The 26,704-nt window shown below is 47.7% G+C and overlaps 1 protein-coding gene and 1 long non-coding RNA gene across 3 annotated transcripts in view; one reads left to right on the forward strand and one right to left on the reverse strand.

Annotated features, from left to right (window-relative positions):
• gmds (GDP-mannose 4,6-dehydratase) overlaps positions 1 to 26,446 on the forward strand; it is a 114,844-nt gene extending 88,398 nt beyond the window's left edge. The window contains exons 8-11 of the mRNA XM_076154562.1: positions 998 to 1,116; positions 1,894 to 1,990; positions 25,824 to 25,892; positions 26,047 to 26,446. Of these exons, the coding sequence (XP_076010677.1) occupies positions 998 to 1,116; positions 1,894 to 1,990; positions 25,824 to 25,892; positions 26,047 to 26,109 (348 nt within the window). The 3' untranslated portion in view covers positions 26,110 to 26,446. The remainder of the gene's footprint in view (positions 1 to 997; positions 1,117 to 1,893; positions 1,991 to 25,823; positions 25,893 to 26,046) is intronic.
• Positions 5,833 to 11,227, reverse strand: LOC143003717 (uncharacterized). 2 transcript variants are annotated; one of them, XR_012963901.1, is made up of 4 exons: positions 10,795 to 11,227; positions 7,736 to 7,790; positions 6,706 to 6,782; positions 5,833 to 6,217 (listed from the first exon to the last, which is right to left on the reverse strand). It is a non-coding gene; the product is annotated as an uncharacterized LOC143003717 (long non-coding RNA). The 2 variants fall into 2 exon arrangements; XR_012963900.1 differs by lacking the exon at positions 5,833 to 6,217 and having other exon boundaries at positions 6,575 to 6,782; positions 10,795 to 11,221.
• Positions 26,447 to 26,704: the final 258 nt, after the last annotated feature.

Below are 26,704 nucleotides of genomic sequence, written 5' to 3' on the forward strand. Positions count from 1 at the left end.
TGTGCTCTAAACCTCAGATTGGTTTGTGAGCCCGTCCGTCACACGCCCAGGTGCTCCTGCAGAAATGTGAGAGTCTGGTTTGTTCATCAGGGGCCGGAGGGTGAGAGGTCAGAGGTCAGACTCAGGGGAGCCATCGTCGTTGAGCGGTCAGGTGACCCTGAACGATCTTCTGATAGGATGGCCTCTCCTCCCCCAGGACGCTCATTCCATCACCATCCGTGTGCGTGTGTGTGCGCGTGTGCGTGCGTGTGTGTGAGTGTGTGTGTGTGTGTTCAGTTACACCAGAAAGTAGAGCAGCAGTCGGAGGTCTTACCTCCACCAAGGTCTAACAGTCTTCTAGTTGTGCTGTTCTGGCTCAGTGTCTAGGTGCGAGTGTGCAGACAGACACGTCATCAGCTGTCTCACTCGGCCTGAGATGTCTCCTAGTCTCACTGCTGTCTTGTCTGGGAACATCTCCAGGTTCTGAGGAGGACCGTTGATCTCACACAATGCTGCTCTGGACACCAGCAGCAACTTCTCCTGAATGGAGTTTATGTGTGAAATCAGCCTGGACACTGTAAAATCAGGACAGATGATTGTGCTGATTCAGCTGATTGCTCTGATTCTGGCCTCTGCTGTGTCTCTTTAACGTTGTTGTTTCAAATGTGTCTCGGGTATGTTCTGTGGTTTGAGGCTTTTGGACCGTGTCATTGTGTCTGTCTGCAGATCTGTGTGTGTGTTTTTGTGAGTATGTGTGCCAGCAGCACTGTGGGCCTGTGGGAGGGCTTTGTCCTCCTTTCCCACACTATGCGTCCCATGAGCCTTTGCGGTGACGTCAGGACAGAGGTACGGGCAAACGCTCCGCTCAAAGGTCGCAGGTTCACATCCTGTCTGTCAGGATCGAGCTGGTCAGGATCCAAATCAGAGCGCTGAGCGTCTGGATGACCACTGAGTGATATAACCCCTTTCTCTCTCTCTCTCTCTCCCTCTCTCTCCCTCCGTCCCCCCTCTCTCTCAGGCGATGTGGCTGATGCTGCAGCAGGAGGAGCCAGATGATTTAGTCATAGCGACAGGGAAGGTGCACAGTGTGAGGGAGTTTGTGGAGAAGGCCTTCACACATGTGGGGAAGACCATTGTGTGAGTATATGTACGCACAATCACACACAAGGTCAAAGGCACACACACACATGCACCCACTCTCACACGAACACACACGTTACTAGTTTTCTGGGGATTTGTTTGGGTTTAGTTGCTTCTCTATAATGTGTTTTCTGGGTGGAAATACTCACGTTTTCACCCAGGCTGCATGGTGATTTATCCACCGTTGCCATATTACTTTTTAGAACAACGTTTCGACTGTTTCCACACATGGCTGCTGCGTGGCCTTACTGGTTTCTGCTGCGATCCAAACGTGACAGATCAGACCTGTAAACGATCAGGGAACTGATGGGACGTGGGTGTCTCACAGACAGGGTGTCCTGTCTTGAGTCCGCCTCGGTTTTTAAGCTGGAATTTGGTCTTCAGTCACCTTCGCATGCATTTGCTCAAAGGCTGGACCCGTGCAGTGCACCTGCGTTCTGGATGTCAGGAGGACACAGTGTGACGCACTGTGGCTCCTCCTCCACGTTCTCCTCTTATCTCACCTCCTAATCACCTCCCTTCCCCTCCTGACATGTTAGCGGAGGCACCGTCCTGCGTTGCGTTTGTGTGTTGTGTTTGCAATGCCAGTCATAGCGAATTCACAAAAAGCGAGTGACATGTTTTGTCTGCACGGAACCTTAAAGAAACAAACTGCGTGAGAACGAAAGAAAGAAAGGGCGGAAGCGAGAGACACGAGGTACAAAGCGTTGAACTTCACAGCAGCTGTGGGAGAAATTCTCCATTACGATAAAGATTGTGTCTGTCTGTTTTCAGGTGGGACGGCAAAGATGAGAAGGAGGTCGGCCGTTGCCAGGAGACCGGCGTGATCCACGTGAAGGTGGATCCCAAATACTTCCGTCCTACAGAAGTGGTACGTGAGATTTCTACTCGTAACTGTGGATGTTTGTTCTTACTCTTCCTACAAACCAAAACATGTGTACTTTAGTTTGCTTCCTTCATGCGTCTCAAGCTGGGCCGGCCTCAGCGTGTGTCCCTGGGGACAGTCCTGGGTCTGTTCTTCATAATGATCTCTGAACCTCGATTGCTGATCACTCATCTGTGGTTTCTAAGCTTCTTTGTTTCTCTACGTCAAGACGTGTCAGTATTCCTAGCTCTCTACAAACTAGCATTTCTGTCTTTCATTAGAGCCAAAATGTGCCCGTCATCTTCCCAGGCTTGTAATGAATATATGGTTTAGTCTTTAGATTGTGTCTTTACTATTATTTTTACTATTTCACTTTCTTTTGTAAGCATACAGGAGGGAAGAGAGGCAGAGAGTTAGAAAGACAAGGGAGAACTGAAACCCTGAAGAGAACTAGCCAAGGTAATGTTCAAGTTAATTAAAACAGTGGAGTGACAAACAGGGCGACAGCAGAAAGTCACAGCCGCCAAAGGTTGTGCCTACAGTAGTGTGGAAGCAGAGTTCTGGATGACATCAGTGCTGTTGGGTGGACGATCTTGTAGGTACAGTTCGTACAGGATGATGTCAAACAGCAGTGCAGGCAGCTACAGATTACATCATAGGCTGTGGGAGGAGAACAAGAGAGAAAGAAAAAACAGGGTCGCACGAAGAGGGAGAGAGGAGAAAAACAAAAAGGGAAGATATCCCACCCAAAGACCCGACCCACCCCAACAGTCACACAACCCCGTCCTGGCCCGCCTGCGATAAAGAAACTGTTTGGTGTTCAGGTTTTCAATCATTGGTCTGGTATAGCCTGGTATAACCTAGATCTTTGAAATAGGAAAGAAATGGTTGCCATTTCTGATACCATGATAGTGTACTTGATTTTCTCGAGTTTAAGAAAAAACATCATGTCCCTCAGCCATTGTGAAATAGGGAGGGAGGTGTGAGGGATTTCCAATGCAAAAGCAGGCGGCGTCTAGCAAGCAGAGAGGTGAAAAGCCTCTACATTCTCCTCTACATGTTGAATCTCCACCAAAGTGTGGCGTAGAGACCATCTTAATCTACGCTCTTGACTTCCTGCAGTTTCAGGCGCGTGTACATGGTGTGGACAGACGTCGTACTCAGTTGTGTACTTGATGCAGCGTGATGATGTCACTGCTGCCTGCTTTGGTTCACTGCTCGCCTCCTCAGTTGTTTTTAACGGTGTCAAGAGTAATTTGTGGTGCAGTTTGCATGAAGATATAATAAAGTGTTATTACGCTGTCAGATGGTCCTCCAGTGTGATGAATAATCTGACAGAGTAATAACTGAGTATTATGTCTTTACGTTCCTCTAGCTGGAGGAAATAAACTCTGACAGGCACCAGAGAGTTTGACTGCCGCCGTCAGAATTGACCGCATGCCACCAAACACTTCACTCAGGATGAACATGAGTGACTGATGATTTGTGACGGGATGCACCCACAACTCTCAGGACATCCTGATGGCTGTTTGTACACAGTACTGATACATACACATTCAGATTCACAGTCATAGTACGACACTACACTTTACCACGTGACTCTGTGATTTGTGATGGAAATGACCAAATATCACAAAAGTTTTGGAGAAGTCTTAGAAACTTAAATGAATCGATGATATATTGATGAGATATTTGTATTGACAGCAAATTGTCTCTTGTATCATCTAATCCGATTTATTGGAGTCAGGACTTTTACGTTCCTCACCCAGTGAACGTGACTTCCTGGGGGAGTGAAAGCCTGCCCAACTGAGGTGCAGGAGCTTTGTGACAGAACTGTAGTGGCTCATCGTGCTCCTTCCCCAGAAACAGAGCTACAGGTCTGCTCTCCTTTGGACCAGGCTGCTAGAAACCAGCAGAACTTCAACAGTGAAGGTCACATGGACACAAACACTGACATAAAGAACTAAACACCTAAAGGAAACTTCCTGTAACCACATCTGAGGCATCTTCATGGAGCGTGAATTTACCTTAGATGGTTTTTTTTTGGTTTTGTTTTCAGTCAGTAGAACAACAAACGTGTGTAAAGTGTAATTTGTATTCAGACAGTGTGTTTGCATCATGGTCATGTCGATGTTCCTGCATGATGAATCCCCTGCATGTGAATAGGAGAAGGTCCTGTGAGTGTGGTCCTGCTCCAAGCTGTGTGTGTGTGTTGGGGAAGCACCGTGCTGTCAAACGCTGCAGTCATCGCGTCAGAACCAAACCGTCTGGTCCACCGCACGCTGTCGCTGCCTGGTGATTCACGACGCGACACACAGTTCCTCCGGTTCCTGACGTGAACATGAATGTGGCCTGTTTTTCTCTGCATGTATCTGATTGCCGGTCATTGTGTCTGGGACCACATACATTAATCAGCCATAACGGGCCCAGCTGACAGCCGCGGGTTTGCTTATTGTGAGCTGCTAACCCACTGGAATGTTGCCAAGCGGCCTCTTAGTAACAGTAACGGGGCACAGATTGTTTTTATTTAAAAGCAGTGATTTTGCTGAACAGGACTGTAGGTCTGGGAATGGACCCCAAAGGAGCCAGGGACACGTATTACAGCCTCTAAAGCTCCTCTACATTAAGCTAGAAATTAAGTTAGATACTAACATGTTGACTGTTGCGCCAGAGATTGTTTTTCCTGTGACCTTTGACCCTGAATATCAGATTCTTTTCCTCTGATTTGCCAAATAGTTTCCCTGATGGACAGAAGCTCCCTGATCGCCCAATCAGTCCGGTTTCCAAACTTTTCTCCCCCCTGATCTCACAAGTCTCTCCCGCATCGTTTGCCGGGGTCATTCTGCTTCACGTCGTCCTGGACAATAGCAGGAACTTCGCCTGACCAGAGTTCAGGCAGGAGAGGGATTTGAGGGGCAACGGGGGTGATCTGGGATCTGGGAAGGCTCGGATTCCCTTTGTAAAACATTCCAGAAACCAATGTCCAGGGAAAGACGATCTGGATTTGCGTCATCCTTAGTGTACATAAGTGAATTTGTAACAATGATTGATTATGAACTGATGTGGCGTTTGAACTTGCTTAGTACGATTAACGTCAGACATTGATGCGAGACATACTTTGAGAAACAATCAAATGGAGAGAAGTGAGACGTCTCTCCTTCTTTCCTCACCTCACACTCCGGTTTTCAAGTCAGCTGAATCCTCCGTCTTCCATGTTTGCATCTGATTTATATTTTGAACTTCATCACTGTGGAGGCGAAACAATCTCAGTGTTGTTTGGGTGTGAGGAGTCATCGATCTGTTGATATCAGGGTCATAAAGCGATCCGGCCCTTTAACACTCCGTCTCTCCTGGTTTAGAGATGTTTGTGAACTCGTTCTGTCATCGCTGTGACCAGGAGGTGTTGTGTCTGCTCCCTGGAGGGGGGGTGTCGGGTTTCGCCCGGGGCGTCGCGGCCTCAGATTAGCTGTCAGGCATTCTCCCCCTGTGCTGCCGCGCTTCAGCCCGGGCCAGATTAGAGCTGAGATCCAGTTGAGTGATGGCGGAGGATTAGTGAGGAGGCCCTGCTGACGGAGTGCAGAGAGGATGGAGGCGGTGGCGGCGACCTCACACCTGGACCTGCTCTCACTGAGGTCCTGACCCAGCACCCATCAGGCCAGCAACACACACACACACACACACACACACACACACACACACAGCGCAGCAGATAGTTTGGGATCATTCACAAGAGCAACACTGGCTCACACAACATTTTACAAACTTTTCTACATTGTAAAGTGAAGGAATCTTGGGTGTTATTGTGAATTACGTCGTGTTTCTTCAACTTCTTTGAGGCATAATTTATATTTTTGAACAGATAAGGAAAGTATCTGTTTTTATGGGGCAATTTATTTCCCTTTCACCTGAGGGCACTTTCTGACACATAATTAACATCTTAACAAATCAGCCGTGTGGAGGCCTGGAATGCTGCTGGATCCTCCTTCTTCACAGCTGACTCAACACGGACTCAACACATTCATGGAATTTCATAAACACCGACTTCAGTCACTCGTTAACAGTTACGGTTAAACGTTATTGCTTCCACTTGTTGTTCTTGAAGAACTTGTTTGTTCCTCTTATGCCGTTCGTCACACAACAATCGACTGCGTTTGTCTCAGGAGAGACTTCCCGTCCTTACATCGTGATCAGAGCCAGAAACTCCGAATTCACCAGCTTTGTAGAATTAGTCATCTGGAATCATTAGACATTGCATCAATTAATACGATGTCAATCATTAGACATAGTTTCCTAGCAGCCACCACCATATGGTTTCCTGACGAGATCTGACAGTGAAATTTAATCGGGAAATCATTCATTGTTTTCCCCGAAAAGGTTCTGGCTCCACTTGCCAAGATTCTGATTATAGAGTTTCTGATTTATTACAGTATATTCAAACATTTTCAGTCCTTGAAAACACATTTTCATTCATTTGCAGCATTCAGTAAATACATTTTTTTATGATTAACAACAGAGACCCTCAAAAGCCATGTAAAATACTTTGCCATTGTAAAATACCAGCTAACCTCAGCGCAGCCTAACGCGCGGCACACCTTTGCGGCGGTGCAGGCAGACCGGCGAGACCGGAGCCAAACCTCAGCGCTCTGACTGACAGCTCTGCACAGCTCTAACAATGGAGCCAATCAGCAGCCGTGACAGTTGGAGCGGAGCCCCGGTTGTACCTGTGCAGCCTGCAGGTTTGTTCCCAACGAGCACGATAGCTTCCAGATGCGCAGCTTTCACGTCCACACGCAAATATCTGTTGCAAAATGGGAGAGCAAGATTTGAACCGTTGGTCACCGATGTTCTGTTTGATAAAAGAACCATGGTTAAGACGGCATGTCATGATGCCAAACATAACATGAACACATCATGTGTACAAGTGACAAACAACAAATTACCTCATAAAATATGGAAATAAATTCAAAACCTGCAACAAAATCAGATTATGACCTTTCACCCTTCATAATCTGTCGCTGTCATCTGTGGTTTTTACTGAAACTGCATAAATCTTTTGACACTTCATTCTATTATTTACAGGATTATGCCAAAGCTATAAAAAATATACAAATCTTCAGATTTTATACTCCTGATTTAGGTTTTCAAGAAGAGCTCTGAGCCCCTCAATGTTGTGGAAATCAACTTTTTTTCCTCATAAAGTCGGAGCCATTTTTAGCAGCTGTTCTCCTTTCAACGTGCTCTCCAAAAGGGGGCGTGGCTGAGCCAAACAAAGCCCCTCTCTGCCTTGCGATGCTCCGTTCCTGGAAATTGACCCAAAACAGTGCACGAAAATGTATAAATACAAGTCAATACGTCTGGAAAGATGGGAAGCTGCTTGTTCAACACAGTCTGCCCCTTGTGGTGGGACTGTTTTATGTAGTTACACAAAGTGGTTTCTCAGGACTTCCATGTTTGATATCCACAAGTAGCTATCGCCACATGATGAAGATCCATGGCCGCCCTACGACGCCTTGACTGCGTCTATACACGATAAACCAAACACTGTCTTTAACCTACAGATCTGCACTCTGTTCTCATGGTGTCCATGTTTCTCCACGTTGTGAATTTAAAGCAGGAGCGATTTAAAGGAGACGCACTTCACTGTAACGCCAGCTTATCTTTCAGCGTCTCTCTTTTCCCACACCAAGCAACCGCACACATGTAAACAATCACATGGCTGCACAGTAACACACACATATAAACAAAGCACACCTGCATGTTCACCCCACACACACCCTCCATGGCTGCTCGCTCCTGTCCCAAGGGGCTGTGGGAGATAAATGAGCTCATGTCAGACACACACACTGACAAGGCTAATGATGAATTACATATATATTAGCACACAGCCTGAGGACACACACGTACAAAAACACATACACACACACACGCGATTTAATTGCAAACACTTACAGAGTCTGACTCAGCACACGCACACACACACGCACGCACGCACGCACACACACGCACACGCACACACAGACAGAGGTGATGACAGGTATTTCCACTGGAGGAGAGGCACAATGCTGAGCTGTGAGCGCGGTGTCAGTGACTTCCTGTCTGAAAAGGTCAGAGGTTAAACAGTCTTCATTCTCTTTAAGCCTGACCATAGAAACAAAGACACTGAGCCTCATGGATCCATGTTGTCCTTTGGTCTGCAGCACAAAGAAAGAAGTCCTGCCCTCCACAATAAAAGCTCATATGTCCAGGGTTGTTACAGGGTTACAGAACTGTGTTATGCTATAATGATGCTTACATACAGAGAGTTCAGGGTCAGAGGTCAACATATTAGTATCTAACTAAACTACTGTCTTCATGTAGAGGAGCTGTTAGAGGCTTTAACAGGTGTTCATGGATCCATAAGGGTCCATTCAAAGACGTACAGACCTGAAGAGAAGCACAAACATCTACACAGTGACACAAATTAAACAACAGTGCATTTCGTGAAATCATGAAAATGTGTCAGAATAGCCCTCAAAAGTTAGACGCAAACACTGAGGAGCTGCTGTGTGAACGTGAAACCTTCAGGATGATAGAGGATGCAAACAGTTTAAGGCCGGTGTGTGTGTGTGTGTGTGTGTGCGTGCGTGCGTGCGTGCGTGCGTGCGTGCGTGCGTGCGTGCGTGCGTGCGTGCGTGCGTGCGTGCGTGCGTGTGTGTGTGGGTGTGTGTGCGCGCGCGTGTGTGTGAGTCAGTGTGTGGTGTGTGTGTCTGTGTGTGTGCTTGCTAATGCAGGCCTGCTGACATATTTCCAAGTTCATGTGTCGCCTGAGGGTCTAAACTGCTGTGAGATGATTGACAGCTCTGTGGTTTTTTTGTTCAAACCCTCCTGCAGAGGTGGGGAGGAGGAGGAGGAGGATCGGTGATAAATGGGAAGTTGTCTCAATCTGTCTTTTTGTTTCTCCCACACGTCCATACACACACACACACACACACACACACATGTCGCTCTTTCTCTGTCATTTCGCTCTTTCTGTCCTTTTGCACTTTTGTCAGGGTCTCAGTGATGCAACAGGCGTTGTTATGGTTACAGGAATGCCCTCCCAGGCTGGATTACCCTCCTGAGAGAGGAAGAGCAGGCAGACAGACAGCTGTCCCCCCTCTCACCTACCACCTACGGAGAGCACCTTCACTAACTCTGTCCATCAAGCTGGACAGATACTGAGCACAATTAACCCTTCGGTCTCTGCCTTCGTACTTCTTTTTTATACTCAGCGAAGTCTGACACTCAGCAGCGCATTGAATCAGCGGTGGGAAAAGTAAAGTCAAAGTCAAAGTAGAGATTCATTATAAATCAAATTTGCCCATTACAAAATAAGCTGAGTAAAAGTACTTTAAATGCTGATGAAGTATTTTTTGGATATTTGTACTGTAATTTTTTCTCAAATATTACAACTTTATTTCTCATTTTTTCTCTCTCATATTTTGTCTTTGTTTGTCTTTTTTCAGTGGCCTTAATATTTTTTGGTATTTAACAAATAGTGTAGGAATAGTAGTATAGACTTTCAATTACTCTTAAAAGTATTTTTCTCTTCACACCATTTCACATAATAGTAATAATATTAATAATAATAATACATTTTGTCATACCTTGTTACTTCACATGCAGTAAGAAATATGGAACATTCCCAGTGAATATTATATTATTCATTATGTCTCCATTCATCAGCAAGAACTGAGACTGGAACATGCATGAGTGTCCTAACTTCTGGAGAAGTTCTGCTGGTTTCTAGCAGCCTGGTCCAGAAGAGAGCAGACCTGCAGCTCTGTTTGCCGCTCTATTTCACTGTGATTGATTTATTACTGCCACAATCGGCTCAACTGAACAGCAACTATGCCGACAGTGTGTAAATCGTATATTTCCCCCTCCGCTTAACTGTCAAATCACTTCCTCTCACTCTACATGTCGAAAGGTTGAAATTCGACCCCACTCTGAAATCAGCGCAGACTGAAATTGGAGTTGAAATTTTACAGTGTCGCCCAGCATCAAGGCATTAAGTGCTGGAGAAGGCCCTGGGTTTCAATCCCTTATTGACAATTGTCCTTTCTATGTGGAGTTTGCATGTTTGTCTCAAACGTGTATAGGCCTAATGCTGCTGCGGTTGCCCTTGAGCAAGGCACTAGGGCACTCGGACACGCCAAACCCACAGAACGAATCCCCACTGAGATAAATAAAGCGTGAGCGTTAGACCCAAGAGCGAGCGGCGTGACTCACTCGGGCTTGAATGTGACGCTGTTTGTCTTTACAGCGTTTTGATTGACAGAAAGGGATTACTGCCTGTGGTTCCCATGTGTCAAGAAATCTGATCGTCTTTGTCAGAGTGGCGTAATCTATAAAGTGTCCTAGTGTAAACATGAAATCACTCCTCTGTTTTTCAAGATGCAAGTTTATTCTTGCTTTGTCTTAGCGATGCCAGTTTACTCACGAGCAGGCCGAGCGAGCTGAGGGCAGGACTGCTACGTGCCTCTGCTGCAGGAGCCCGGCTGAGTCACCACGCAGACACGCAAGAGGGAACCCAACAAACAAACTCCAGCTTAAGCAATCAAACAAACTCTGTGGTCAGATCTGTGTTGTTTCTAACACTAAGGCCAGTAGAGGGATTGTAGAGTTGCTGTCGAGAGTCAGCTGACACAAACACTCTATGGAAACACTGGAATACCTGGAAGAAAAAACCTCTAATAGTGCAAAATGTTTGTTATTCTCACTTGAGGATTGAATTGAATTGAAAAGTTTAAGTATTCAGACAATAAACCTGGCCTGGTGTCAGTCAGTACCTCCTCTTCCAGTCCCCGTCACTGTTTGGCCCCCATGAGAATAGGGCTGCTGCGGTGCCCCACACAGAGAACCTTCTGAGGAAATGTTCTGGGTCGAGTCCCAAACGAACAAAGTCTTGAATCCGGTCTTAAGGAAAAACGGAGGCCTTTGGGGGGGAGCTTGGTCTGAAACAACTTAAGCTGGGTCTGTCTGCTGTGTTGATGAGGAGTGAGATGTTTCAAATGCTGTCAGAAGGTTGTGAAAGGTTAATTATGGTGCTTTGCAGACAAATACCACGTGCTGTGCCAGCTCATGTTATTTGTGGCATTTTGTCGGTTGCGATTGCCCTCGTGAGATTGTGACTGAGCGCGGCCCTGCCTTTTTACTGAATTCCAATTTAAGGTAAGAATAAAACGCTCTCTCATCGAAGCTAAAAATAGTCTCCTGACACACCACACCTTGGTATCTGTCAACCCTGTGTGCGTGTGTGTGTGTGTGTGTGCGCGTGTGCCTGTGTGTGTGTGTTTATACATGAAAATCTGATAGCGCCCCATTGTAGTAAACCTCCCTCTGGGTCGGGATAGCTGTCATTCCAGCAGTGACATGTTCACCTGAAACACACTCTGCTGAGCGCTCATACGTCACCGTCGCTGTCATCGCAGGATCACACACTCGCACAATGGCTGCAGTGATCCAGAAACATAAATAGGGCCGGCTGTTGTGGTTACATTTTGACTGTTGGCAGGGTGGATCAGCTGTCTGAGGTAATGCGTACGATTGTTTCAGGAAGTGGACATCTTCTTCTTCTGGTGTTTTGCCTCAGTCTGGAACTCACCCGACAATACACGTCTCACTCTCCATGTTCACAGGTTATTGGTTGTAGATCATCACCAGGCGTCAGGTTGCTGGTGTTGTGTTTCATGTTGCCCCATGCCGGCAGTCAGACCTCATAAATCCATTCCCAGGATCCTTGTAGCAGGACGAGCGCTGCAGCTCCGCTCTTCCGTAGACAATGAGGCAGTCCGGGTTGCGGTAATCGCGGGGCTGCCGATGCCCTGCGTCTCCTCGACCCCCCATGACCTCTGTGCCAGCTGTCACCCTTGTAGCTTAAGGAAAAGGGAGAGACAGAGAGAAACAGAGAGAGGGAAAGGCAGAGAGAGAGAGAGAGATCGCAGAAACCGCAATGTCATATCCAGCTATCCAGTAAATTCTTCATCGGGACAATGACAAAAACAGGTATTAGAGTATGTGTGTGTATGTGCGTGCGTGCGTTTGGCGTGCGTGTGCGTGTGCGTGTGCGTGTGTGTGTGTGCTGGCAGGCAGTAACTCATAGACATCCATCGCTGCACCCCAGAGAAGATTTTAACAGTTGGCCTGGTTAGTTGCGTAATATCTGATAGTTAATGAAGCCTGAAATATGGTGGCTGTTTGAGTTTCCCAGTGTTGGCTCGGAATTCTCCTCTGGCCTCCTGTTAGGAGACTTCCCAACCCATCAGCTGCTCCATATTCAGCTACTTAGAGGCCGATCCACTTCATTTATCAGCCTGGGACTCACATTTGTGGACATCAGATGCAGGAGAAGCGTTTGTCTGTCTGTCTGTCTGTTTATCAGCAGGATAACTGGAAATGTAATCAACCAATGTTCATGAGATTTGGTGAGCAAGTCAGTCACAATCTAGGAAAGAACACATTCAGTTTTGGTACCAGCAGGCCTGATGGTGGCGCTGTCGTGCCCGCTCTTACATTTTGGCCCTTAACCTTCGCATCATGAGTTCTTTTGGACGATCCACATGCATCCATCCACTGTACTGAAGACGACTGAGGGACAGAATGAGCCCAGTAATGTAAAGAGGCTTTGTTGAGCGAGGGGCTGTTAGCGTGGCTCTGTGTCTCTGGCAGGCCTGCTGGCTGAGGAGCTTCATGTAGACCTCTCACTGAACCACAGCCGCTTGGACGGAGAATTGCTGAGGCAGCAATCTGGGTGCATTTCCCAGGGCGGAGCTCTTCTGTACGTCTGTGACTTTACTATCACACCGGGGTTCAGATCCCACGGCTCAGATAACACGCAGAGCTCTCATGCGCTCTTGTTTCTCAGCACTAATCGCTCGTCCCAGCATCTGTGATCCATTTGCGTGATTAATGTGTCGTGAATAAGTGCGTCTGTGTTTCACCCTGTCATAGTTGGGTGTCAGCAAACACGCTCGGATTCGCGATTCCTCGAATTCCTCCCGGTAGAAGCGGGTGATAAGGGGACGGCGAGGTAACGAGGCCGGGCCGCTCTGACAGCAGTTTGCGGGCTGATGGATGGAGGTGAACGTTAGAACACCAGACAGACATAAAGAAGCAAAAGGGCTTTTATGAGCAACGTGATTTATCCGCAGAACAAGCTCGCCGGCTGGATTTATGGCGGCCGGCACACGAAAACGAGCTCTCGACGCCGAGTTTGGATGTTTGGCAGAGGAGCTCGGTACTTTCACACAAAGGCAGCATGAAATACGAGCGTTATTTTAAAAGGTTTCCGTATATGAGGGAGGAATCGTGTGTCCTCTCCAAGACGCTTCACAGTGGAGCCATTCACCTCCCTCAGCCAGACCTGCTGCCTGGAGACGCGCTTGGCAGCCGACACTCTGTGCCGGCGGGACGCTCTGTGCCGGCGGGGACGCTCTGTGCCGCCGCGGTGGAAAAGGATGAAAGGCCAGAGCGGATCAAAGGCCAGAGCGGATCCACACACGCACACGCACACGCACACGCTCACTTTAGTTCAGTTTGTTAAACCTCTTAAATCTCATATTACAATGTTTACACCTCTTATATTCATCAGTCGTCATCGTTGTTTGTTTCACCTTCATCTCAGACATTGTGGAGGTCAAAGGTAACAGGGTGGTTGAGTGTTACCATGGTAACAACAGTTTCCCATCTCCATATGCACATTTCCATAATCTGTTATCTGATGGTGACCAATCAGGTCCCCTACTTCCTCCCTCCCTCCCTCCCTCCCTCCCTCCCTCCCTCCCTCTCTCTCTCTCTCTCTCTCTCTCTCTCTCTCTCTCTCGCCCTCTCTCTTTCTCTTTCTCTTCCTCCCTCTCTCTCCCTCTGTGTGCATTGTGCGTGTGTGTGTGTGTGTGTGTAAGGAAGTGATCACCTTGTCACTTTTCTTAATCACCGACTATAATTAAAAGTTTGTTGTTGTTGGACACACAGTTTGATTGACAGCCTGGTTCATAGTGAGGAGCTTGTTTGTCAGTCAGTTTGTCAGAGTGTTTACACGCGTGTCAAAGTTCTGACTCAGATTAAAGCTTTAAATCATATAAAAACCATGATGGCTCTGGATTAGTCAGAATTCTGCCATTGAATTGTCTACGTGCGTGAATACATGGATGTTCTGTCACATGACCTGAGTCAGTGTTCTTCAGGCTCTCTCACATTCAGGTGGTTACAGGATGTTTTGTCGTCAGTTTCCTTTCCTCGCTGATGTTCTGGCCGTTGCCTCCGTGTAACCTGACCTCCTGCTGCTCTCAAACACGCCAGCACGACGACACAAAGAGGCTGTGCGTGTCTTAGGACTGTCCATCAAGAGGGACACTAAAACTGGCTGTAGGACGGTGAGCATCAGTGGGGCGGGGAGACGGCGCTTTGTTCCCGCCGGATGCCGCTCCCTCGCCACGCGTGAAGTGATGTGAATTTAGGTGACGGGAGGCTTTAACCTCTGGAGAAAAAGGATCTGGACGGGAAAAACAAGGGACAGAGAGGGCTGAAAAATGGGATTGACCCTTGACCCTCGGCAGTGGAAACGCGATCCTGGTATCTCTATTGTGGAGGGGGGGCCGGGGAGCCACGCCACGCTGCTGATTAGAACTTCCTGTGGTCAGCTCAGGGTTAATGTGTGAGACCTGACACACAGTGACACAGGACATTAGAACACACAAATACCTGCAAATATCACATTTTAAAACTTTAACACAATGGAAACATGTTGATTCTCCACCAGAAACATCAAACTTCTGCACTTCGGTTTACGACCTTCATGCAAACAAGGAAATGCTTGAGTTCATGTCAAGTCAGACTTTGTCTCGTGAACAGACTTGTTAACTTGAATTTCACAGCGGAAACTGTAGTCAGGCTCAAAAGGGCGTGGCCTGTATGAGTGAAGACGGAAAGAGCCACGGAATGGACCCAACAATTTTGATTCTATGACTTGTTGAATTGTGGAATTCCTGTTGATTCTGAAGCTTTCACACAAACACAGACCAGATAAAGTATCACAGCAGGGAGGGATGTGAGCCCCGCCCCTCCTCCCTCCATGCCCCTCCCCCTCTAGCCCCTTTTCTCTCCCCACCTCGCAGGTGTGTGATGACGCAGCAGTCCCGTCCAGTTTTGCATCAAGTCTGGTATCTGCGGTGGCGAGCTCATCCCTATAGATAAAAACGATGACGCACAAAAGTCTGTATAGGTCAAAGGTCAAACAGAGCAAAGATCAAATCCATCATGCAAACGCTCAGATTGGACTTCTTCTCATTCATGTTACCTCACTGTGTGTTAGGGCGTGTTTTTTGGGAAACACAGGAATCTTTCATACCAGTGTAGAGCTACATTACACACAAACGCACAAACAGACAATAAGGATCATGTCTGAATCAGAGAGAGCGTGAGGTGACGACACTAACCCTCAATGTGACGTTAGAGCTTATTGGGTTATCAATGTGACCCCATAGGTATGAAATACTGTCATATCACATTAATGGGACTCAGATCCAGTATAAAACAACCACTAACTTCTGAGCTTTACAAATGCCTTTTGCCAAATGCCGTTTTATTGTGCCTGTGTTGTGTGGTTTTGTGTTGCATAGTGTGGTTTTGTGTTGTGTTATATAGTGTAATGTTGTGTTGTTTTGAGGGCTTAACAAAGCAGTAACTCAGTGTGTAAGTAGAAATGGAGAAGTGAAAGAGTAAAGAGAGGACCACTGGGCCTCTCGTCCACAAGCTTCAGTCTGCTCCAACCAGAGAGAAAGAGCCAGATTGTGGATTGTGTGTGTGTGTGTGTGTATGTGTGTGTGTGTCTGGCAGTCTGGTATTTCCTGAAGGAGTTTCCTCCTACCGTCAGAGCGGAACCACCCTGGGCCCCTCGGCAGTCCAGCCTACAGACTGACCCGGCACAGAGAGACACGGCAGCTGCACGAAGGTGCTCCAATATAAAGGAGCTTTGATTTGACCACAAACACTGAAGTGCGTCCGTATTGAGACAGGAAACGCATTCGCAGCCCCAGTGTTAGCGTGAACACGCCCCGCTGACAGCCCCAACAGGCCAGCTACGTTTGTCCTGGACCTTCTGACCTACTGGTGTGAGTCAGAGTCATATTGGAGCATTGCTACGTGCGTAAACGTTGCTTGTGTTGCTCGTGACGCTCGTACTTTGCTTGCACGTCACAGTGTAAAAAAGAGAGCGTTGTTAGAGCCCCGAGTGTGCTCTGGTGTCAGCAGCCTGATGGGTTTATCGTGGGTGTATCTTCACCTTCTCACAGTAACTCACTCGCTCCTCCAGAAGATCGTGAGAGCTCAGAGGAGCCCGGGCCAGGATTCCTGCACTATCAGCCGGCGTTATCCGGCACCGCGCCTGACGAGAGAAACCTGCCAGGGGAGGGAGGGAGGGAAGGGGAGTGAGAGAGAGAGAGATGGGGAGAGAGAGAGAAAGAGAGAGGGAGCGAGAGAGGTAGTGAGAGAGGGAGAGAGGATGCAGAAGGTTGTCAACTCGCGTCTTTGCCCCCTTGTCCCAGCTGGGCTTCATTACCCAGAATTCTGTGCTGTCAGGCTGTCAGGCTGGTGGAGGCTCCCCAGCAGAGGAGCCGAGCGGAGGTTTCCATAAAGGCTCCCTGTTCCCTGTTTCAGCCTGAAACGCTGGACTGTAATGTGAGGATTAGAGGAGCACCAAAAAATGAACTGCCAAGTCTGTACACGCTAAAGTGCACACGCTAAAGCTCGACTTTCCGTGTTTTAAACATGTCGTCTGCCTCTTTGGTGTTCCTCGCAACGCCTCATTTGTACTTTAAGCTGCTTTTCCTCTGGAGCTCGCCGTGTAGCTACAGCGTGGCTACGTCTCAACTACTTTCAATCAGAAGTAGCATGTAGCTTGGAAACTAGCTTAGTAGCTTAGCCCACATGCAGAAAAGTAACAACATAACACAACATGTCTCCTTTATAGAGCAATTCTCAGCAAATAAATCAACATTAACAGAACTTCTCTCAGTGTTTTAGGTATTCAGTAGCTTTGTCTTTCACCTCTTGTGGGGGCGGCGTGCATCGTTCTGAGGCGCTGATGTAGAAGAAGAGAAAAATGAGCTGAGCCGAGACTCTGAGAATGACAGGAAGGGCAGGAAGGAAGGAAAGGAAAGGAGGAAAGTGAGCGAGGGATGGAGGATGGAGGTGTAGCGCCGGCCCAGAGCGACTCGCTGAGATTTATACTGTGTGTGTGGGTGTGTGTGGGTGTGGGTGAGCGAGCGCGCACAAGGGCTTTGTTTGAGTGCGGGAGTGTGTATGTGTGTCCCATAGAAGCGGTGTGTTTATAAGTGAGAGCGAGGCTGTGTGTGTGTGTGTGTGTGTGTGTGTGTGTGTGTGTGTGTGTGTGTGTGTGTCTGTGTGTGTGTCTGGCCGGGCTGCTGTTTCCTGCAGTGTAATCTGAGTCTCTGGTGGAATGTGTGAACCACATCCGACTCCACTCCACTTTAGCCCCCGACTCACTCAATATCCCACCGTAAACAAGCCGACGCCGCCAGAGGTTCGGCAGTCAGAGCGGCACAGGTAGAGCGTCACGCTGCACAGCCAGATGGACAGAGCGCAGGATGTAGAGCAGAACGATAGCATGAAACCTGTGTATGTTCCTTGCAGTTAACAAGGAGATAGAAGTATGAGCCGTTGGGGCAAAGGAAGGAAGGAGATGAGGACAGACTGAAGGAAGAAAGGAAAGAAGGAAGACATTATAGGAGGAACCGTTAAGTAAAGAAGGAAGGAAGTTAGGGCAGAAGAAAATATAGAAGACGAGAAGGACAGAATAAGTAAAGTAAGTAAAGATGACACTAGTTAATTAGAGAAGGGGAAGGACATAAGGACAGAAGGAAGGATGGAAGGAAGAATAGAATGAGACATGTAGAGTTGAGATTGCTTTGTTTATCCGAGGAAGGAAGGAAGGTAACAAGAGAAGAAAGATGAGGAAGAAGGATTCAATGGAGTGAAGGCTTGAGGAAAAGACAGACTGAAGGAAGGGAAGAGGAGATGTTATCTCCATGGTTACGATGATTTAACTCACCCCGTAACCAATGTTACGTAATGTTACAACTCGCACCTCAAACTGTAATGAAGTGAAGTGTTTGAGTTACTTTGCACCGCTGAGGGGGAGAAGTGTAGTGTTCAGTGACCTCTGACCTCTGCCACACACATCACCTTTCCTCTGCGTCTGTGTGTGTGTGGGGTTTAGACTGAGGTTAATTGTTGTGTGACCTCTTTAATGTCTCTCCCAGGCTTGTTATCTTGATTGGGTAATTAATTCTGGAACCCCCCGACACACACACACACACACCCACACACTGGGAGGGCCGAGCAGATTTGATGCGTATGGTTCACCCTCAGGTCTTTGTGTTTTATGAAGTTTACCTGGTCTGAAGATAAGGAAATCGCCGTGGTAACATAAACACAAACCCCCTGGTAGCGTTGTGAACGAGGGAACGTGGCTGCAGCACATTCACCGATGCTACACTGACTTTTGTTTTGCAAACTTTGAAGTAGAAGTGAATAACGTGCGGTGTAAACACCCAAACGTCAGACGGACGCTCAGATATCAGCAGCGACACGTGAACTCTCTGCTCTGACAAACGCACCGCTGCTCCTTGAAAGATGCAGAGCTGCTCTTGAACATCTCCCCTTCTCTGGTTTTGCAGATTAGAGCTCGAATTAAAGCTCTGTCACACACATGCGTCACAGTTCCTGCTGCGCTCCGGGCAGGAAGCCACCAGGAAATGCGCGTGAAGCAGAATGAGTCGAGTCGTCGAGGTGATGGTCCAAGAGCGAGTGAGCGAGCAGATGCCGGCGTGCCAGGTGCCGCTTAGTCGAGACAATAACCGTAGCAAGTTGGATTTCCAGAAAGAAATGAGGAGTTATTTGCGTGAACGTCTGGTTGGTTGAACAGATCAGGAGCTTCTGGAGGATGAAACAGTTCATCAGATCAGAGGAACATCCAATAACAGCTGAGACAAGATGAACTCCACAGCCATTTGCACACAAACCTGAGAGGAAGGGCAACGTGTTGATCACATCTCTTTCAGTCAGAATTAGGGGCAGGGTCACGCAGCAGAATAGGGGCGGGGTCACGCAGCAGAATACGGGCGGGGTCACGCAGCAGCGCCACCTGCTTTGTTCTCTGTACAGGCGAGGTAGAGGATTCATTCATCTCCTCTAGTCTTCTGCTGGTCTTTAATGTACTTCCATACATCTCCCCACGTACTCACTCTGTAGAGCCTCTCTCTCTCTCTCCCTCCCTCCCTCTCTCTCTCTCCCCCTCTCTCTGCTCAAACTCTCTCTCCCCCTCCTGTTCTCTGGCGAGCTGATGGCTTCTCGACGAGGCCTCTTCCTCTGCTGGCTGTTTTTCCCCTCCTTCTTATCACTCTATCACCAGCCAGCAGACGTAGTGAATGAGAGTGACTTCTCTCTCACACACACATTCAGGTTTCTGGCTCTCCCTGTTTGGGCACGATGAGAACAGCAGATCAGGGCGGCCGATAAGGCCAGGAATGCTGCTCGCAGAGGAAACGCCATTCCTGCAGAGATGTGGCCTACAGACGATGGCCGTTCCCCTGTCCTCCCCGTGTTGTCATCCTCCACCGACGCCTCCATCCCTCCCTCCCTCCCACCCTTGGCCCTTTTCCTCTCCTTTATCTACTTTTTCCACGACAGGACGGGAGAGAAAGACGAGACTGTAGCTCCGCTGACCCGGGACCGCCGAGCATGCCCGTTCAAGCCCTTTAAACCTCCCTCCCTCCCTCCCTCGCTCTCTCTCTCTCTCTCTCTCTCTCTCTCTCTCTCTCTCTCTCTCTCTCTGTCTCTGTCCCTGTCCCTGTCCCTCCTCCTTTCTGCTCCATCCATCTTTCCAGATAGAAAGTAACTTGGTGCATTTAGCTAAAGCGCCAACACACGATCCAAATGTAAACAACCGCGTCGGACCTCAAAACGAAGCGAAACGGCAACAAATCTAAGTCGTTCCAGCAGCCCAGGAACTTCACGCTTTGATTTCTCACCAAAGAACCAGGACACATTCTGCTGCCAGAAGATGTTATGTGTGTGTGCGCAAGCTCATGCGTGCGTGTGTGCCAAAGAGAGAGAGAGAGAGAGAGATTTCTCTTTCTTTCTTCTTCACCCTTTTATACTGCGCATCTCTTGTGCCAAAACAGCTCTGAAAATGAGGGCTGGTATGTAAACCAGTGTGTGTGTGTGTGTGCGTGCGTGTGTGCGTGTGCGTGTGTGTGTGAGAGAGATGGGGGCAGGTGTGTGACTGAATGCTGGTTGTTGTTGATGATAGAGGCTGAGGCACTTAGTTATGTTTGCCTCTTACGTTTGTGGGGAAAGATTTGAACGCACAAAAACTATCAAAATCTTTAAATCCCTTATTTTGTCTGAAATTCAATGACAAAATTAACAATCTGTATGAGGAATGACCCAACTAACCCTGACATAGCCATCATAATTGTCCAGTGGATTGCAGTACTTATACATGCAGGCTGTACACTGAGTATTTGTCTGTATTGTGGGTAAGACACATCTAAGACACACACACACACACACACACACACATAAATATATACACACACACACATATATACTGTATATTTGTGTGATGTTCACTCAGTTGACCACACTAAGCTCCATCCATGTGTGTTGAGCTTCATAGTGTAAATGGAGTCTTTCCTCCTAAAGTTGGAGCCTTTAGCGGTGTAGCGGTGCTGTTAAACAGTTACAGTCTGAATAAATCACTTTACCGTCTCATGATCTGAGATTTCTGTTGATTACAATCTAATTATGGTGTTTATACCACGCATGAAAATTCTGATTTATTGCTGTAATCAGACTACAATCAAAGTTTTAATGTACACGTAAACACGCTGTCTGTGAGAACTACAACCTGTAGTAACCAGGCAGCAGCAGAGCTCCACTTAGATTACACCACCATTAAGATAAAAACAAGATAACTCTCTTGCTCCCTCTCCCTTTCTCTCCCTCTCTCCCTCTCTCTCTCTGGCTCTCTGGCTCTCTCTCCCTCTCTCGCTCTATCCCCCCCCTCTCTGTAAGATGTGATTGTAAAGAATGTTGTTTAAAGAAGGGAAATTATGTTCGCCTTTGATGTCTCCTGAAATATGAAACACCCAGAGGCTGATAGAAACACACTCGCACACACATACACACACACACACACCCACACACACACATACACTACTACAGAGCTCGGGCTTATTACACAAACGTGCGCAAACAGACTAAACACACATTTATTGCAGTTTTTATTTGACCTCAGTGGAAGTTAACAGTCAGCTGAAGCTCATCGCTCGCCCTGTCCCCTCTCTCTCTCTCTTTCTGCCTCTATCTATCTATCTTTCTCCCTCTCTCTCTCTCCCTCTCTCCCTCCCCTCTTGCTTGCTCGCTCCGTCTCTAGCTTTTTGCTGACTCCGGGAATTATGATCCGTTTCCCGTCCGCAGGAATAATAGAGTACAGGAGGTAGGGGGGATCTGTGAGCCCCTCCACCAGCACACACACACACACACGCACACACACGCGCACACACACACACACACACACACACACACACACACACACAGCCCTGGGGAACAGTAGTGAGGAGTCCAGCTTCACTGTGGTTACCGTGTGTGTGTGTGCGCGTCCAGATGTGCCAGTGTGTGATATTTTCCTCTTCATTTCCATAAAGTTCACACATTAAGAGAGGATCCTTGCATGTGATCACAGCAGCAGCAGCTCACATCCAACACACTGATGGAGTGAAGGAAAGTAGTATTTGAAGAAATACAATCAAGAAAGAGAACGAGGGAATATAGAGGGAAAGAAGAACAGAAGACACATTTAAAAATGATATTAATAATATATTTAATAAGATTTCCGATTTTCAGTTTTGCTGCTTTCAGGTCAAGTGTAGTTTTTGTTTTTATGCTGTTTTATTTAAAGAATAATGAAAGTATTATTTTATAAATTGTTGTATTTAATTTTTTGCTCTTTTTTAAATAAGGATCACTGAACTTAAGTAAAGTAAGTAAGTAGAATAAAGTAGCCGAGTATAAAGTAGTTGAGTTACTCTCCAGCTCAGTGATAAACACACACACACACACACACACACACACACACACACACACACACACTCACACACACACACACACACACACACACACGATATCTTCTGTCCTCTGCTTGTCATGTGGACAGTAAACACATCACACGTTCGCCCGCTGTGGATCGGCAGCGAACACAACACGACTGACGATTACACCCAACCACTCGACTGTGTGTGGAGTGTGTTTAGAGTGTGTTTGGAGTGTGTGTGGAGTGTGTCCTCAGCCTTGTAAATATTTATCACATGGCTCCCCCAGGAATTTTAATGAGCGCTGATGGAGAGCAATCATCACAGGAGAGAGAGAGAAAGAGAGAGAGAGAGAAAGAGCAAGGGGAGGGAGAGAGAGAGAGAGAGTGAAAAAGAGCAAGGGGAGAGAGAGAGAAAGAGTGAGAGAGCAGGATGGAGAGAGAGCGCAAGAGAGAAGGAGAGAAAGCAAGGAGAGAGAGAGAGGGGGAAGAGAGAAAGAGCAAGAAGGAGAGAAAGAGGGGGAGAGAGCGAGCGAGAGGGGAGAGAGAAAGAGGGAGGGAGGAGAGAGTGTATTAAAAATTGTCCGTGTGTGTGTGTGTGTGTGTGTGTGTGTGTGTGTGTGTGTGTGTGTGTGTGTGTGTGTGTGTGTGTGTGTGTGGTCAGGGTGACAGGGCCACCCTTTAGAGGTCACTTAACACATTGTGTGCAGGCCAAACTGTGCAGGGAGTCAGGGAAGGAAACCTGAGCTATAACTCACACAGCTCGCTCTCTGTCACTCTCTCTCACACACACACACACACACAGTCAAACTGGTAAACTGCTCCAAAGTGCGGCCTTTGACCTCTAGCAGGGAGTGAGTGATATTGTCCTAGGTTTGCCTTCTCTTCTGTTCCTGTCTGTGATTGGTTGACATTGTATTTCATAGATATTTGATACAAGTACAAAGAGTATAAACGAGCCCAGAGAGTGCACTCCTCCTCACACTTCACCAACAGAAATACAAGGAGAAACATTCAGTGTGTACATTTGTTGTGCAGCGTAAACAACAATATCACATCATAGATTTAGTGTTCAGTCAATCCTAAATCTTTAACATAAACAGCCGTTGTGTCTCCGTGGTTACTGTCCTGGTTGGGAGCGACGGATGTTTCCAGAATCATGGCGTGTTGATGTTTCCTGCTGAATTAAGCAAGAGAAGAAGAGGTTAGAGCAGCTGAGCTAAGGTTGAGCTCATTTGTTGGAGCGCTTGTTTGCTGAGTTTGTGTTTGTGGGCGAGATGAAGCATGAAACTCCTCTTCTCTGTGTTTAACAGCGCCACCTAATGTCCGGGAGGGTCAGTGTGACAAACTCATTCACGTAACAATCATGGATTATTTTGCACTTGGAATTCCAACTAGAGTCTCTTCACTCCCCCTCCACACTCACACACACACATTGTATCCCAGCTTTTGTGTGTTAAAGGAAGCGGTAAGTTGAGGCGATGCTGGCGGGGGCGAGTTAGAGACTGACCAGTGACATATTTGTGACTTTGGATCTTAATGGTGAGGAATGATGGAGGTTTGCTCATATCCCACCTGCACACACAAGCACACACACACACACACACACACACACACACACACACACACCTGGTCACACAGTGAATACAGCAGCAGCCTCCATGTTCCCGCCACCATCGGGGCTCTGGGAGTTTGGTTTTCCTTTCATCTCCGTCTTTGTGTCGCAGCAGGAATCTCATCTCAGGCTCCATAAAAAGCTCAGGATCAGGGGTGAGTTCATCTGTCAAAACCCCAGTGAGGTCAAAGGTCGCGGCATGCGGGTCTGGTCGGAACATCTGGGTCGTGGCTGGGACGCTGAGACCGTGGGCTCCGGGCCCTCGCTGGGTTCTCTGCTCTTTATCTGATCGGCTTTGAAGTCTCTCTCTGTGTGTGTGTGTGTGTGTGTGTGTGTAAGAGCTCCAGTCCACTACTGTACAAACAGCAGAAACGCTACTGGACGTCCAAAAACCACATCACAGCGTCCCAGCATGCAACGCTCCGACAGAGCGGGCGAGGAACATGAGAGCGTTTGATGTGCGGCTGGACGTGTGTGTGTGTGAGCTTCCAACATGAGAGCAACATGTTTGCATCTCCCCAACGCCAAAACTAGATCCAGAGTTTGGAACGCCGCCCGAACCTGTGACCACAAAGCGCCGCCGCCTGACGTGCGCCGGAAGGTTCTAAATCCAAACCCGATCGTGATGCCATGCGTTTGTGTCGGCCATCTTATGTGTGTGTGTGTGTGTGTGTGTGTGTGTGTGTGTGTGTGTGTGTGTGTGTGTGTGTGTGTGTGTGTGTGTGCGTGCGTGCGCGCGCGCGCGCGTGTGTGTGCGTGTGGTTTAGTTGCAGTAAGAGCAGGATTCCTTTGCGTCAGATTTCTGCTCTTTGCTGCCCGTCAGCCTTCTGGGCTGCGATCACACACACATCCTGCTCTCACGTCTCTAAACCTTATTTCTTCTTTCCTCACACTGTTAGCAGTGGAGAGAGTCGGCAGAAATGGAGTGAAGGGAGAAACGGGGGGGTTTCAGTCTATGGTTGGTGCTTGAACTCTTCACCTCTGAGTGTGAGAGTGAGGTTCTCCACTCGTTTCCTTGCCTCAGGTTCGTCTCCAGGACACGAGGAACCAACCGAAGGTACAACGGAGTAGTACCGGGGGGTGAAGGCCTCCTGGGGTCACATGACTCAGACCCACGTGGCGGTGATGATGATGATGTGATGAAGAGTACAGCTGTGATCGGGTTGTGTACTAATTTCAAACAGAAATAAATCTGTTTCCATTTTCCAGATGAGTTGATCCCTCCTCTGTCCTCTTCCCTCCTCCTCCTCCTCCTCCTCCTCACATGACCTCTGCAGGGTTAAGGACGCATCCTTCCCTCCTTCCTCCTTCATGTCCTTCCTTAACTACATTTCCCCACCTGTACTTCCTGAGTGTAAGTGTCGGGTGCAGGTCTTGTACTTTCACACAGTATCCTAGTGAAGCATCAGAGTACTTCATCTAGCATATCGGGCTGGTTGCCATGTGAACGGCTCCTCACATTCCTCACACTCAGAACTGGAAACATTTCAGACTAATTACACGCAGACGTAATTCATCATAATTATTTCAGGCTGATTTACTCCACAATTACATCAAATACTCCTCTGACTGTGTAATTACAGGAATTACTCTTTGTAATGGAGAAAGTTTCACAGTCGCATAACAGCAGAGCATCTCGTCACGGCAACGGCGAGGCCGAGCGCCCCAGCTGATCGTTCTGCATCGGCCGCAAAACCCCACCTGGTAATCAATACTAAGGATCCATAAGTGCTTTCTGATTGATTTGCACAACAGAAAGTGAAACGAAGCCTGTCCAGAGTGAGTCAGCTCGGGTCAAAGGTCAAATGTCTCCTAGAATTCAAGTATTTCAGTATTTGGAAGTATTTGAGTTGAGTGTGCTGAGTGTGTCCTCCTGTGAGAGTCGCTGGCTTCAGATTTCAGCTGGACGCAAACGAGCGACGGCTGAAACATGGGGGGGTTCCAGTCCCGTTGATGGTCTCTGACTTGATTGAACGGTGGCAGGTGGGCCCCCCTTGAGACCCAGGACCTAGGACATACTGTGTCCGTGTGTGTGTGTGTGTTGTCTCTGCCTGTCTCAAACCTGACACATGGTGTGTGTCTCTCTCTCACAGGACTACCTGCAGGGCGACAGCTCTAAGGCCGAGCTGAAGTTGGGTTGGAAGCCTCAGGTGACATTTGAGGTTGGTCATCTCATCTCGATTGAAAATGGGATCTGAAAATCCCTAATAGTGCCTTTAAAGCTGCAGCATGTGTGTGTGTGTGTGTGAGTGTGTGTGTGTGTGTGTGTGTGTGTGTGTGTGTCTCTGACATGTGGATGTGTGTGTGTCTCTGCAGGAGCTGGTCAAGCAGATGGTGGACGCAGACGTCGAGCTGATGAGGAACAATCCAAACGCCTGAGGGCCAAACCGCACCGTCAATACGGGAAACAAGGAAATATGAAGGAAAATTGTTTATGTTTTCATTCCTCCTGCTGATGTAATCGCTTTGATTCTCCTTTTGTTTGTTTTGTAACCGATCAGACCAAAACGCTTCGCTGCCTTCATGTTTGATTATTCTGAAATCGTAAATAGCTTTTGTTATGTCAAAAGCTGTCGTGTTATAATTTATATGCTGCTGGTTTTAAAGGCGACTTATTCTATGTCCCACTGATTATATAAAGACACATCAATGATTTGATCCTTTGTTGAAATGAGACTTGAAATCATCGCATTAATAAAGAACTTTTTACACACTGGCTCACTGTTTCTCCTTTGATCACACGATGCAAGTGTGAACGCGGAGCAGGAAACCTCATCCTCATCATCATGTCTATCCTATCATTGAGTCGAGTTGTTTCCTCTGCTGTGGAGTCTGAAGCGTCCAACATTAATTTATTGTCGCTATTAACACAAAAACAACACAAATGATTTTGACTTCCAGGTTCCCTGAAGTAACGATCCTTCACTCAGACTGTCCACTGAGTGGCGCTGCAGCACTGAGCAAATAGAAGGTA

Source organism: Genypterus blacodes, unplaced genomic scaffold (genome assembly GCF_046128005.1).
Source record: "Genypterus blacodes isolate CSIRO-AG114 ecotype Tasmania unplaced genomic scaffold, CSIRO-AGI_Gbla_v1 ptg000062l_1, whole genome shotgun sequence".
Lineage (NCBI taxonomy): Eukaryota > Metazoa > Chordata > Actinopteri > Ophidiiformes > Ophidiidae > Genypterus > Genypterus blacodes.